Source organism: Rhinopithecus bieti, unplaced genomic scaffold (genome assembly GCF_001698545.2).
Source record: "Rhinopithecus bieti isolate Rb0 unplaced genomic scaffold, ASM169854v2 scaffold_47418, whole genome shotgun sequence".
In the NCBI taxonomy this organism is placed as follows: Eukaryota; Metazoa; Chordata; class Mammalia; order Primates; family Cercopithecidae; genus Rhinopithecus; species Rhinopithecus bieti.
Window position 1 is genome coordinate 2,278,129 of NW_016819951.1, and position 15,194 is coordinate 2,293,322.

At 43.6% G+C, this 15,194-nt stretch overlaps 1 protein-coding gene across 1 annotated transcript in view; it reads left to right on the forward strand.

Annotated features, from left to right (window-relative positions):
* Positions 1–241: 241 nt before the first annotated feature.
* ARL6IP5 (ARF like GTPase 6 interacting protein 5) overlaps positions 242–15,194 on the forward strand; it is a 22,111-nt gene continuing 7,158 nt past the window's right edge. The window contains exon 1 of the mRNA XM_017859402.1: positions 242–675. Within this exon, the coding sequence (XP_017714891.1) occupies positions 500–675 (176 nt within the window). The 5' untranslated portion in view covers positions 242–499. The remainder of the gene's footprint in view (positions 676–15,194) is intronic.

Sequence of the window (15,194 nt, forward strand, 5' to 3'; positions counted from 1 at the left end):
GGTTAGTAAGACTTAGTTTTCAAAAGCAGCTCATTCTCCAGTAACACTATAGTTGCCTTCCATTTCATTTCACTTAGATTGGCATCTGCACAGCTGCCAAAATTTTTCTCTGTAAGTCAGAGAACACACTCCCAGGTAAACCTTCAAAAACGGTATTTCAAAGGAGGCAGCTGGTATTCGGACTGCTAGAGAAGGCATTGCCACCTCGCTTCAGACAGAGGATTTCCGCTGATTGCTTTCTGTCGTTTCATCTCTATTCTGCATTTGGTCCCTTGTTCTGTCTTGAGGTCCCTGTTTTCCTATACCCAACCAAGAGCCAATCAAGAAGTAAAGAGAAGCAAACACGCCCGCCCACTCCCAATTTCCTTTGCTCTGCTGTCTGCCAACCGCAAAGCCGATCGAGACAGAGCCGCTGTCAACTCTTCAACTCAGCTCAGCTGATCGGTTGCCGCCGCCGCCGCCGCCAGATTCCTGAGGCGAAGAACGCGAAGCTGAGAACATGGACGTTAATATCGCCCCACTCCGCGCCTGGGACGATTTCTTCCCGGGTTCCGATCGCTTTGCCCGGCCAGACTTCAGGGACATTTCCAAATGGAACAACCGCGTGGTGAGCAACCTGCTCTATTACCAGACCAACTACCTGGTGGTGGCTGCCATGATGATTTCCGTTGTGGGGTAAGTGGAGTCCCCCTACCCGGGACACCGATCTGGGGAGAGCACGGAGGGGCCTTGGGGTGCAAGATTCCGGGATGTAGAGAGGCTCTCTGACCACACTCAGCGCCTGCCCTGGCAATTCTGCAAGCGGCCAAGCCAGTGGAAACTTGTTCGCAGGGCGAGGCCGCAGTAACCTGGGGTCCCCTTTTCTGCCCCTTTTCTGCACCAAAGGCTAAGACTTGAGGGGGCCCTCTTGGGGAAGAGGGGACGGGGAAATTTGCCCAACCCGCGGGGAAGAAAAATGAGGTCCCACCGCACGCCCCCCCGTGCCAGGATCGGGTTCTTGCTGGAAAGATATTTGTAGCGCCCTCGTCTTTTAAAATAAGAAGAAAAGGAAAGTGGTGTAACCCTACCCTGGGGCTGGCCAGGACGGCGGGGTGTGGACCCGGGATAGTGTAAAAAGGGCAACCAAGTGGCGACGCACTTTGTTGGTTTTTCTGCCTAATGCCAGTCACACTGTACAGTAAAGCTGAGCTTGGGATCAAGGGTGGGTGTCTCCTGGTGGCGCATCTCCCATTGTGGGGTGAAGGCTGCCATGACTCTGAGAAGATGGCCTTCTGGCATTTTCTTCCAGCAGTGGCCGGGCGTGGTCACTTTCTCTGTCTTCGCTTCCTAGACTGGGGTTTCAATGTATCAGAAGGCCTTTTCAATACCTGATACTTACAAAGTATCCTGTATTAAGATTGCGTGTACACCTGCTTTCCTAGAAACCACCTTTCCTTGTAGTTCACCCTTTAAGAAATGCTTCTCTGGCTTATGCAGGATGGGTGGTGATATTCTCAATCTTGCTTATTATCTCCTACGCATCTTTAAAGAAAAAGTCACCCTCAGACTTTATAAAGGACTCACTTGCCCTTAAATGTCTGACATTTCTATTTCAGGGCAGAGGTAGAGGGAAGAAGGAGCAAGCTGGCTTGGGAGAAAAGGGAGAAATTCACACTTGAACGGTGTGGGAAAGGGTGAACAGGGTGGCTTTTCAGTTGGCTCACAGTTAGTTGGCTTATACATTGAGCCACCTCTCTGTGCCTGGCCCCATGCCAAGCTCCAAGCACACCAAGATGAATCAGACTTGAATTCTGGCCCAGGGGCTCCTGGCAGTTGTTGAGAAGCTAAAGGAGCAAACACACAGCACAGAGGAGAGGGGGAGACTTCACAGTTTCTGAGTATGGTTCACAGCAGTCACCCCCATGCAGAGGTGGAAGACCACATGTGGGACTCTATAGATGATAGTACAGATCCTTCTTCTGCATTGCTTAAGGAATTCTTAAGGAATTGCACTCTGGGAATGGCTTGGTGTGTAGGGGGCACAGGCCCTGAGTGGACTCGGAACTAGTGTGGCAGCCAAGGTACAAATTAGGACGGGGTGGGGCAGGCCCAAGGCCTGAGGCAGCTGCCTTCTGAACCTTCCCTCAGCTCTGTGCTTCAGGCTGCTTTCCTGGAACACTAAAAAATTTCTTTCTTTTCTTTTTTGTTTTTATTGAGACTGAATCTCGTTCTGTCACCCAGGCTGGAGTGCAGTGGCGTGATCTCATCTCACTGCAACCTTTGCCTCCCGGATTCAACCAATTCTCGTGCCTTAGCCTCCTGAGTAGCTGGGATTACAGGCATGCACCACCGTGCCTGGCTAATTTTTGTATTTTTAGTAGAGACGGGGTTTCACCATGTTGTCCTGGCTGATCTTGAACTCCTGACCTCAAGTGATCTGCCTGCCTCAGCCTCCCAAAATGCTGGGATTACAGGCGTGAGCCTCTGTGCCTGGCCAAAAATTTCTTTTAAAAATTTTTATTATTGATTTACTTTTGAGACAAGGTTTTGTTCTGTTGCCCAGGCTGGAGTGCAGTACTGTGATCACAGCTCACTACAGCCTCAACCTCCTAGGCTCAAGCAATCCACCTACCTCAGTCTGCCAAGTGGCTGGGACCACAGGTGCGTGCCACAATGCCTGGCTAATTTTTTTTTTTTTTTAGAGATGTGGTCTCACTGTGTTGCCCAGGCTGGTCTTGACTTCTGGGCTCAAGCCATCCTTTCACCTTGGCTCTCAAAGCACTGATATTGTAGGCAGGGGCTACAGTGCCTGGCTAAAAATGTCTTTAAAACACAGTAAGTAGTAAATAGGTTTGCATCAGTTTTGTTTGTTTGTTTGTTTCCTTTCTCTTTGCAATGAAGCAGGAGGGCATCTTATCTGGTGATCTAGTTATGGAGGTATTTTCTTGAGGTAACTTAGATGTGGGGCAAAGTTTGACACAGATCAATAATAATAATTTTTTTAAAAGTTTATTTTTTTTAAACATGTATGCTGCCCAGACGAGGCACAAGCTCAGGCAGCCTCGCTGCCTTTGATGGAATCCATTTTTCACTGTGAGGGCCAGGGGCCAACCCTTTGACTAAATATAGCTCCATCAGTATTGTGCCTTAGGCCACTAACTCAGGTGGTTTAGGGGTGTTGGTCCTCCTCATTTTCCTTTCAAATAAGAGTTGTCAGTTGTCAATGAAAATTTTGAAGTGAAAAAGTGAAAAGTATCCATGAAGTTTTTAAAACTTATGCTTATTTTTTAAAACTTACAAAAGATACAGGCTAGTAGTAAAGGTTGATTTGAAAATTATGTGGATAAAATGTGAAATTTTCTTCATACTTCAGTAAAAGTTTGGTATATAACTTTCAACTGTTTTCTAGGCAACTATAAACCCAGTCAGTAGTTTTTTCCACCAATTGTTATCTTTTCTTTCTTTATAATTTAATAATATAAATAAAGATTTATTGACTGCTCTGTGTGTCACATACTTTGCAAAGTATTTTACCTGCATTATGACATAGAACCCAATTTTAAAAAACTGTTATTTTTTTAAATTATTAAACCTGAGTCTCAGAGAGGTTAAATGATTTACTCAAAGTCACAAACTTAGGCTTGTGCTCTTAACTACTATTCTGTCTTCCTATGAGTCACGAGGAAGAAACCAAACATCTTCAGGGTTAGGGAGCTTCCTTGAATCCAGAACACTTCTCATTCTAAAGAGAACTATCCTCTTTCGGTGATGCTAGTAGTTGGGTAGGTCAAAGCAGTGCTGGAAGCTGTTCATCTGGATCCTCCACAGACTTCTCTGTAGTTTCTCAGAGTATCTTGGTAGAGCGTATGTGAAAATGTGACCTGGATAAAAGAGTGTTCAGCAGTGGTTCCATCCCCTGCTGGTGAGGAGAGCCTCAAGGGCATTGTAGGAGGGCTGTAGCCTCAGCTCTCCAATGTTGAAAACTGGCTTAGATGAGGATAGAGAAATCTTTAAGATTTCAGGAAGGGTGAGGGAAGAACATAGCAAATACTGTCTAGATCCAGAAACACTGGAAAAAACTGCCCATACCAACATGGAGATTAAGAGAGATTAGGATAGAAGTAAATCTGTTTGAACTTCTGATCAGAAGAGATTGAATTATTTAAAAGGAATAGCATGAATAACAGGTTAGGAAACTTGCATTTTGCTGGAAATGCCTTTGGATCCTTTACATTAAGAAGGAAAAGTGTCTAAGATTGAAGTTGCCATAGCTTACCTTCTGCATCCTTGATGTGAGACGTTTTGGGATAAAGATATTCTTTTCACATCACACAAAACAACAGAAGTCTTAACCATGATCTTCAAAGTAAAAAACAAAGGCAACACCTAATTGCACTTGCAATTTAAATATTAAGCATGTGATACATTCTAGTTGTGGATGAGAACTTCTATGTGCTTAATGGAATGCCAAATGATTTGAGCTGGAAAATTCTATTCACTGAGTGTGAGCCATGGAACAGCAGCATCTTTCACCTGAGAGCTTGTCAGAAGTGAAGCATCTCAGGCCCCATTTCAGACCTACTAGGTTAGAATCTACATTTTAACAAAAGTCTCAGATGATTCATAGGTACATTAAAATCTGAGAGGCACTGGATTGGTCTGGCTCAAAAGAAAATTTAAATAAATATACCTATATGCCCAGGTGTCACCTTCCATGATTCAAAATGAATAATTCTTGGCAGGGTCCAGGCATCTGTTGTTTTTTTCTTTTTCTCTAACTTCCTAAGTTATTGTGATATACACCCCTAGGAGAACCACTGATCCTCTTGAACCCTGTAACTTTCTGAAATATAAAAGCTTGAGGTCACAGGCTAATTGGAACCAAAGCTGCTAATAATAGGAAGTGAAATATTTTTTCCATTTTAAGCCATATTGCAAATTTTCTAAAGCTCTTGATTAACCAAATTCAACTGCATCCCTGACTCTTACAACATTTGCAATACTATTGCTGTCTCATTCTAAAAAGTTCTTTCCTGGATGGGTATAGTGGCTCACACCTGTAATCCCAACACTTCGGGAGGCAGAGATGGGAGGATTGCTTAAGGCCAGGAGTTTAAGACTAGCCTGGACAACATAGTGAAACCCTGTCTGGAAAAAAAAAAATTCTTTTCTGCCATTAGAACTCATATTTTCTGGTGTGGCCTCAGAATCACCAACCACACACAGAATTTGCAACATATAAAAATGCCTCTGCTGCTTCTCCAGCAAGAGAGGTGCATTTATTCTCATGTATATACATTTGTGCCTCCCCATTTAGATAGAACCATGTAGCTGCTGAAGGAATGAACCCATGTTTTCTCAGTTAAGTAGCTCCTCACCATGTGGCCCGATCATTTGGCCTATGGAGATTTTGCAGGAGGGTAGAATTGACAGCTGCCACTTTATGCTTTCAGTTACTCAAGATTATAAGGAGTTTCCGGAAGGCTGGTAATTCTAAGTTTGAAAAGAGCATTAGTGTAATCTTTTCAAAATGAATATGGCTCAGTGGCTCTGTAATATGTTCTAGGCCTGTGGCTCCCAGCATCTGGTTTTATGAAATGTTCATATTGTTTGTACCTTTAAATGCTGCAAAGATGAAGAACCAAGTTTCCAGTTGGTGGAGGAAAAAAAGGGTAAGGCAACCCTGGGATGCTCTGGATCAGAATGTATTAAAATGATTATAGATAGAATGAGTTGCAGTCTGTTTATACTAAAGCAAGTGGAAATGTTTTTGAGATTAGTCAGCTTCAACACCAGTTCTACAACATTACTCTTATTTGTGTTGCTTCATTCATTCAATTAACAAAGAGTATGAAGCACTTACCAACTTCTCAGACACTGTTAGGAGATAGTGAAGAATAGGAGAGCTGTGTTTCCTGCCTTCACGGAAAGGCAGCAAGACCACACATGATAATTAATTTGTATACAAGTATAGCAAGTCTACAGAAATACACACCTACGTAAACACATCCTTCTCAACCTGACTTACCTGATCTCCCCTGTTCATTATTATTCCAAATTCCAAATCTCTCAGGTGTTGGGAATAGGGGAGGCATTGAGTACGTAGACAGGAGAAAGGTTTATTAAATTTTACTTATCCTAACCCACAGCTCAGATCCTTCTATTCCATTGAACAAATACTGAGCACCTACCATGTGGCAGACACTGTCTAGGCCCTGAGGATACAGTCAGGAGTACAACTCCACCAGCCTTCCCAAATCCTCCCAGAATTCTTCTGCCCTTCCATGCACATTTATTTGCTCTTGAGGCTGGCATCTGTCTTCCTCTGATGGCTTATGTGTTTCTTCTGAATACAGAACTTTTAAGAGGTCTGTCAACACACGGTAACATTTTAATCTAAAAATCTTTATCTAGGCCGGGCGTGGTGGCTCACGCCTGTGATCCCAGCCCTTTGGGAGGCTGAGGAGGGTGGATTGCCTAAGCTCAGAAGTTTAAGACCAGCCTGGGCAACTTGGCAAAACCCCATCTCTACCAAAAACACAAAAAATTAGCCTGGCTTGGTGGTATGCATCTGTGGTCCCAGCTACTCAGGAGGCTAAGGTGGGAGGATCTTTGAGCCTGGGAGGTGGAAGTTGCAATGAGCCAAGAACGCACGCCACTGCGCTACAGCCTCGGCAATAGAGTGAGACCCCATGTAAAAAATAAATAAATAAATAAATATAAATCTTTAATAAGGATTGTTTTTCATTAAATAACCTCTGACAGTGTGTGTGTGTGTGTGTGTATGTGTGTGTGTGTGTGTGATATATATATAATATATATTTATTTTTTTTTTTTTTTTTTTTTTAGGGTTTCACTCTGTTGCCCAGGCCGGAGTATGGTGGTGCATTCATGGCTCACTACAGCCTCTACCTCCCTGGGCTCAGGTGATCCTCCCGCCTCAGCATCCTGAGTAGCTGGGACTATAGGCATGCACCACCAGCCCGGCTAATTTTTGTATTTTTTTTTTGTAGAGAAGGGTTTTTGCCATGTTGCCCAGGTTGGTTTTGAACTCCTGGGCTCAAGCAATCCTCCTGCCTTGGCCTCCCAAAGTGCTGGGATGACAGGCGAGAGGTATGCCTGGCACACCTGTGACACTATTTATGTAACTGTATTTATCTTAACTTCTCCTCTCCTCCCCTCCCCGTCCAGCTTTTTTTTTTTTTTTCAATGTTGCCTGCTACTTTCAGCCTTTGGTTGGTAGTTTCTGTTTCCTTTCCCTAGGTAAGGATTTACAGTGATTCTAGGTAAGTGTGCAAATATATGAGTGTATTTTGGATTCGTGGCCCCCTGTCTTAGAAAGGAGAAGCTGTCAATCAGCTTAGGGACAGAGAGCTCTGTACAGGAAATCCAGGAAAACTTAACCCTTAATACCGTCCTCTGTCTCTTGAATTGAGCGTGGCTTACTGTTTCTAAGAATGCCTTCAAGTCCTGTAATTGTAGGCAAAACCTTCAGGCTAACGACTCCGGTTTGCAAGCATTCATCATTGATGTATGATAGGATTTCCTGGCCTTCCTTCTCATTATGCAATTTGCTAAAGGAGACACCTGGAAGGCAGAAAGCCCTGCTTCTTCTAATCTGCTTCATATCTCATTGGTGCAGCTTCTCCTTGTCTCAGAGGAACAAAAAGAATGCAGACATTGGGGGTTAGTGAGGGGTAAATAGACAGGAAACTTGTGGGAAGGAAGTCTGTGTTACCAAGCTCATTAGCATTTGTCCAGCCTCTGTCTTCTCTCTACAGCTCTGTAAGAATTTGCCATGTGACAGTTCTCAAGTAGCTTTTGTTTTGTTTTGTTAAGACAGAGTCTCGCTGTATCACCCAAGCTGGATGCCATGGCAGGATCTTGGTTCACTCCAACCTCTGCCTCCCAGGTTCAAGAGATTCTCCTGCCTCAGCCTCCAAGTAGCTGGGATTACAGGCATGCACAACTACACCTGGCGAATTTTTGTATATATTTTTTAGTAGAGACAGGGTTTCACCATGTTGGCCAGGCTGGTGTCAAACTCCTAACCTCAAGTTATCCCCCTACCTCAGCCTCCCAAAGTGCTGGGATTACAGGTGTGAGCCACTGCACCCAGCCTAACTTTTTTTTTTTTTAATTTACTAAAATCATTCAAGAAGAACAGTTTGTAAACAAATATCTTTCCACTTTTGTTCCCCAAAAAGTATTGATAAGAGTAACTATGGGTTGCTAATTGTTGAAAGCATGTATGTTGAGCATACATGAGGATTCATTATACATTATTCTCTCTACCTATGTATATGTTAGAAGTGTTCCATAATGAAAAGTTAAAAAGGGTTTAATGAAGTCTAATCAGAGCTTTGTACACAACTATTATTTGACGCTCCATCACTGTGGGAAGCATCAGATTTATGGTTTCTAATCCAAGTCCAACCTGTTGTTTATTAAAAACAAAATAAAATCTGGAGGTTCCTAAGGCATGTCTTAGTATGAACACTTTTAACATGCCAACTGCTAAAAAGACAATGGTTGGTTTGGATGCCAGTGTTTAGTTTGTGCCAAATTACACAGGATACAGTAAATATTTAGGAAATGGCAAGAATGCAATAAATCCTCTAGGCCTTCCTAATTCAGTTGGTTAGGAAAATCTCACTATGACCTTTCTGTAACAAAAGAGACAGGCTCAGTTTTAACCTACTGTACAATCTCTTTTATTCCATGATCCTTAGGCCCAGGAAACACTGTTCTCATTTACTCAAGACTGATTTATGTCTAAAGCCCACATTTATGCCTACAGTCAAAAATAGCTCTTCACTTTGGGAGGCTGAGGCAGGGGATCACTTGAGGTCAGGAGTTCGAGACCAGCCTGGCCAACATGGTGAAACCTCGTCTCTACTAAAAATACGAAAATTACCTGGGTGTGATGGCACATGCTTGTAATCCTAGCTACTCGGGAGGCTGAGGCAGGAGAATTGTTTGAACCAGAGAGTCAGAGGTTGCAGTGAGCCGAGATCGTGCCACTGCACTCCAGCCTGGCGACAGAGTGAGATTCCATCTTAAAAAAAAAAAAAAAAAAAATTAAAAATTAGCCAGGCATGCTGGCACTCACCTGTAGTTTCAGCTACTCGGAAGGCTGAGGAACGACACTTGAGTGCAGGAGATAGAGGCTGCAGTGAGCTATGACCGTGCCATCACACTCCAGCTTGAGTGACAGAGGAAGAACCTTTCTTGAAAAAAGAAAAGAAAAGGCATATGGAACTGTGCTCTGGTCAGAGAGACCAAGTAAAGGCTGGCTGAGCTGAGACTTGAAGGAGGGTGGAGTGAGGCCTGTGCACAAACTATCCTCTCTGCCTGATTGACCTCACCCTGAGATGGCCAAAAGGCAAGGTGAGTTCTGGGGTATATAGAAACCCTGAATGGATGAGGGTGCAATCAGGAGATGGTGTGACAAAGCTGGCAGGTAGGCCAACTGCTAGCCCTGAGAGTTCCCTCATGCTAATTACTAAGGCACTTCTTCCTCTCCTAGCAGATACAACCTAAGCCAAATTTTGGCCTTGGCTCATGGAGTGTGTGACCTGGATTCCAGGTTCCACTTACCCCCTCAGCCAGGCACCAACTCCACAACTATATACAGTGGCCCTGGCTGCAGAGGCAGCAGGGGCCAGACCCTGCAAGGCCTTGTAGAATGTTTAAAGAATTCTGTTTTTAGTTTAAGAACAATGAGAAGCAAGAAAATGGTTGAGTGGGTTCATATTTGCAGTGATCCCTCTGGCTGATGAAGGACCACAGAGAAACATCGCCAATTTAGAGAAGTCCACCGTGAGTAAATTGTTCCCCACTTTTTCAGTGAGTCAGCCTTCCTCAGGAACCACACTTCAAAATAGCTTTTCGGTTAGAAAATTGGAACTCAGTGCAAAGCTGCCTGCACTCCTCAGGAAATATTTTGCTGCCTCTTTGGTGGTTCTTTTTGGCCTTGCAACCTGACAGGAGTCATCAAATGTGGCCTTGAGTTGATCCGAGGATTTCTGTTATGGCAAACTTTTATTGCCAACTTTGCAATCGGTGGCCTTGGACAAATTTATTAACTTGTATATTCCTTAGCTTGCTTATGTGTAAAATGAGGTAAGTTAGCAAGATCCTTCCTAGCTCTAAAATTTTGTGGGATTTTTTTTTTCCCCTTTCAGTAACTTGTGGTTAAACTATAGATATAGCTACTGAATCACGTTGGCAAGTTTAGGACCTGTATCCATAGCCACCTTGTTTCAGAGAGAAATGAGAGTGTAGAGGGATTTTCCAGGATGATCCTTGGTTACAGTAGGTTACTTCGAGTGTGGGGGAAATCCCTAAGCCGGTTAACAATACAGAATGGGTTCTACTGTGAGTTGCTGCCACAACTGGCACCCTTGTTTTCTTGTTTCTCCCCTGGATCCCTTTGGATATGTTTCTTCACTTCTGTGGGCCTCAGTTTAGTTATCTGTATAATTGGACTAGACTGATTCATCTTTGAAGACTGCTACAAAATTTCTGTGATGGGATTCTAAACCTTTTTACAACCATCAATGACTGCCCTAGAATGTGTAACTATTATAGGGAAAGATTTATTATTTATTGGAATGGGATAATACATGTTCATATTTTGAATATGTATAGTTAAATTATATAAACATATGTATTAATATATTTTTAATTTCACAATAGAAAACATAATGGTTTTTGAGTTGCAAAACTAGGTCCTGTTTCTCCCTTCCCTCTCACCGTCCTTTGTTTTTTTTGTTTTTTTTTGAGACAGAGTCTGGCTCTGTCACCCACACTGGAGTGCAGTGGCACAATCTCAGCTCACTGCAACCCCCACCTCCCAGTTTCAAGTGATTCTCGTGTCTCAGCCTCCCGAATAGCTGGGATTACAGGCATGCGTCACCACACCCAGCTAATTTTTATATTTTTAGTAGAGATGGGGTTTTGCCATGTTGGCCAGGCTGGTCTCAAACTCCTGGCCTCAGCTGATCCATCCACCTTGGCCTCCCAAAGTTCTGGGATTACAAGTGTGAGCCACTGTGCCTGGCCCTCTTTCTTACTGAAGGACTACCAGTAAGTGAAACTCCACCCAGCAGACCCCAGAGGCAGTTGTCTACAAGAAAGATGGGTGGCGTATTTGTGGAAAGCTTTGTCCTAAATGTTTTTGGGGTTTGTCGTGATTGGTGTGATAAACAGCCCAACTGTTGACTAAAAAGTACCTCAGGCAAGAACTGGTTCCCAAATTTCTGAGAATTTCTGTTAATCTCTAGAGGGTGTGTGTGTGTGTGTGTGTACGTGTACGTGTATGTGTGTCTGTCTGTCTTATTTTGCTCCAGGTGGAGGTAAGTGCCAGGGCATTGGAGTGGTATACATTTTATCAGATATAGAAGAAAATCATTTCTGCTCAGAGTAACTTTGTTTGTTTTTTCCATCTTGGAAACTTGGTTACTTTCTAATTATAGACTGTTGTTGGGCAGATTATGAACTAAAACCAGTTCTATAGAACTTCAAACCATGTTCTTTTCCCTTGAACATGAGAAACTGGAACAGGTGAAAGCAAATTTGGAATTGCTTGAGGTAGGCCTGGATTTTTCATTGTTCTTTGTCCTGGACTTTAGGCATTCAACCTAAATATGTATTTTACTTGTCTAGAGGAAAATTTAAAAAGTTTGACATGAATTTTATTATATGCTTCACTTCATGAATTATTATTTTAATAAGTATTCCAGAATGAACTGAGTAGGAGCCCTCTGATGCTTTGCTGCCAGCCAACCGTCTCCTACTTGCGGGGTGTGCAAAGGAATTTCCTTAAATTTCTTTTTTTTTTTTTTTGAGACGGAGCCGCTCTGTCCCCAGGGCTGGAGACAGTGGTCCGGATCTCAGCCACTGGCAAGCTCCGCCTCTGGGTTTTACGCCATTTCTCCTGCCCGTGTGTTCAGCCTCCAGAGTAAGCTGGGACTACAGCACCCGCCACCTCGCCCGGCTAAGTTTTTGTATTTTTAGTAGAGACGGGGTTCATTGTTTAGCCAGGATGATCCTCGATCTCCTGAACTCATGATCCACTCGTCCTTGGCCTCCCAAAGTGCTGAGATTACAGGCTTGAGCACCACGCCGCCTGAATTTCCTTAAATTCAAATTTCAATCCTCCATTTGAGTTAATTTGTGTTGAGTTTGATCTTTACTTCTTTTCTTTTTTTTTTTTTTTCTGAGATGGAATCTGCCTCTGTCACACAGGCTGGAGTGGCAGTGCACAATCTCTGGCTCCCTGCAGCCTCGCGCCTCCCGGATTCAAGCAATTCTCCTGCCTCAGCCTCCTAAGTAGCTGGGATTACAGGCACTTGCCACCACGCCCTGCTAATTTTTGTATTTGTAGTAGAGATGGGGTTTCACCATGTTGACCAGGATGGTCTCGATCTGCTGACCTCGTGATCAGCCTGCCTCAGCCTCCCAAAGTGCTGGGATTACAGGTGTGAGCCACTGTACCCAGTGATCTTTTCTTTTCCTTTTCTTTTTTTTTTTGTTGGAGATGGAGTTTCACTCTGTCACCCAGGCTGGAATGCAGGGACGCAATCTCAGCTCACTGCAAGCTCCACCTCCTGTGTTCATGCCATTCTCCTGCCTCAGCCTCCTGAGTAGCTGGGACTACATGCGCCCACCACCACGCCCGGCTAATTTTTTGTATTTTTAGTAGAGATGGGATTTCACCGTGTTAGCCAGGATGGTCTCAATCTCCTGACCTCGTGATCCACCCACCTTGGCCTCCCAAAGTGCTGGGATTACAGGCGTGAGCCACCACGCCTGGCCGATCTTTGCTTTTCTTTATGGCTCAGAAAAAACATTTGGGTAGGTTATAGGTCAATGTCAAGGATTTGTAAAAGGGTTTTTTACATTCAGGAGCCTTTCCCCAATTTCATTTGTTCATTTTTAAATATCAGGGTTTTTTTTTATTCATCAAGGAATACATGGCCATTGAAAAAAATATGAAAATAAAAATAAGCAAATGGAAATAAACTCCGCTTATCCTACTATAATGTAGTCTTTGGTACAATTTCTCAATTTCTCTAAGTATCTTTGTATGTTTTAATTGAGACAGGGTCTCACTCTGTTACCCAAGCTACAGTGTAGTGGCACAATCACAGCTCACTGCAGCCTTGACCTCCTGAGCTCAGGTGATCCTCCTACCTCAGCTTACCAAGTAGTGGGGACTGTAGGTGTGTGCCACCACACCTGGCTAATTTTTGTGGGGTGTTATTATTTATTTATTTTTATTTTTTTGGAGAGATGGGATTTTGCCCTGTTGCCTAAGATGGTCTCAAACTCCTGGGCTCAAGCAATCCATCTGCCACCTCGGCTTCCCAGAGTGCTGGGATTACAGACATGAGCTACCACACTGGCCTAGAATCTTTTGTGGTCGGGGAATTAGTTATATTAATCTATAAGAGTTTCAAGGCCTCTTTATTCACTTTCCACTCTCTACAACCTGCTGAAAGGGATTGTGATTTTGACTCATTAGATTCTTTCCTTCCTCAGTCGTAAAAGGAAATTTTTGTCTTTCCCAGACCAATTCTGGAGTTATCTCAGAAGACAGGGAATAATCCAGATAAAATCAAATAGGAAGAAAGAAAAGTGCAGAGAGGCCAAGTAGATAGACCCAGATAACACAGAACCAAGAGGAGGGGGGAATCGGACAGAATGGCACATGTGCTGGGTATTGGGGAAGCTTGGGGCACTGGGGTGCTACAGACTGGCACAAGAGGATCTGGAGGATGAGCAGAAAACCAGGGTTTGGATTGGAGAAGGAACAGCTTTGCTGTGGTTCATGAATTGAAATTCCATTAATTTTGTTGGCAAGATGGGACAAGTAGCGATGGACTTTTGTGGTTGGCCTGTGCCAAGCGGGGGTTGTGGGTTGGAGAGCAGCTGCTTTTATATTTTTGTATTTCCTTTTTTTATATATTCATTTTATTTCCGATTATGAAATAATATACTAATTATAGAAATTTCTACTTCTTCTTTTTTTTTTTTTTTTTGGAGACAGAGTCTCACTCTGTCACCCAGGCTGGAGTGCAGTGGTGCAATCTTGGCTCCCTGCACCCTCTGCCTCCCAGGTTCAAGTGATTCTCCTGTCTCAGCCTCCCAAGTAACTGGGACTACAGGTGCCCACCACCATGCCTGGCTAATTTTTTTTTTTTTTTGAGATGGAGTTTTGCTCTTGTTGCCCAGGCTGGAGTGCAATGGCACCATCTCGGCTCACTACAACCTCTGCCTCCTGGATTCAAGCAGTTCTCCTGCCTCAGCCTCCGAGTAGCTGAGATTACAGGCTCCCACCACCAAGCCCAACTAATTTTTTGTATTTTTAGTAGAGACGGGGTTTCACCATGTTGGTCAGGCTGGTCTTGAACCCCTGACCTCAGGTGATGTGCCCGCCTCAGCCTCCCAAAGTGCTGGGATTACAGGCATGAGCCACCGCGCCCAGCCCAGGCCCAGCTAATTTTTGTATTTTTTAGTAGAGGTGGGGTTTCACCATGTTGGCCAGGCTGGTCTCGAACTCCTGACCTCAAAAGATCCACCCACCTCGGCCCCCCAAAGTGCTGGGATTACAGGCTTGAGCCACTGCGCTCAGCCTAGAAATTTCTACTTCTGAACTATCTAACTTGTATGATAAATCCACCTAACAGAGAATGCATTAGGTATTACAGTTGCTTTTACCCACTCAACATATAATGTCTTCCCATCTTATTAAATGCATGTCAATGTTTTAAAAATAGCTGTGTATACAATACCACAGTAAATTGTTGGCCATATAGGTTGTTTCTGAAAGTTTTTGATCATAAATACCACTAATATCAATACTGTTACAACTCAATCTTTGCATTTTTGTTTAATTCTTTAGACTATATTCTGAGGAGGGGATTTATTGGCTTGAAGGGTGTATTTGCAAGGATTTTGAATGAAATAAGCAACTTATTATTGTAGAGTTTAGTTTTGAATTATGTACAACTGGCTGGGCATGGTGGCTCATGCCTGTAATCTTAGCACTTTGGGAGGCTAAGGGGGTTGGATCACATGAGGTCAGGAGTTCGAGACCAGCCTGGCCAACATGGTGAAACCCTATCATTACTAAAAATACAAAAATTAGCTGGGCGTGTTGGCGGGTGCTTGTAATCCCAGCTACTAGGGAGGCTGAGGCAGGAGAA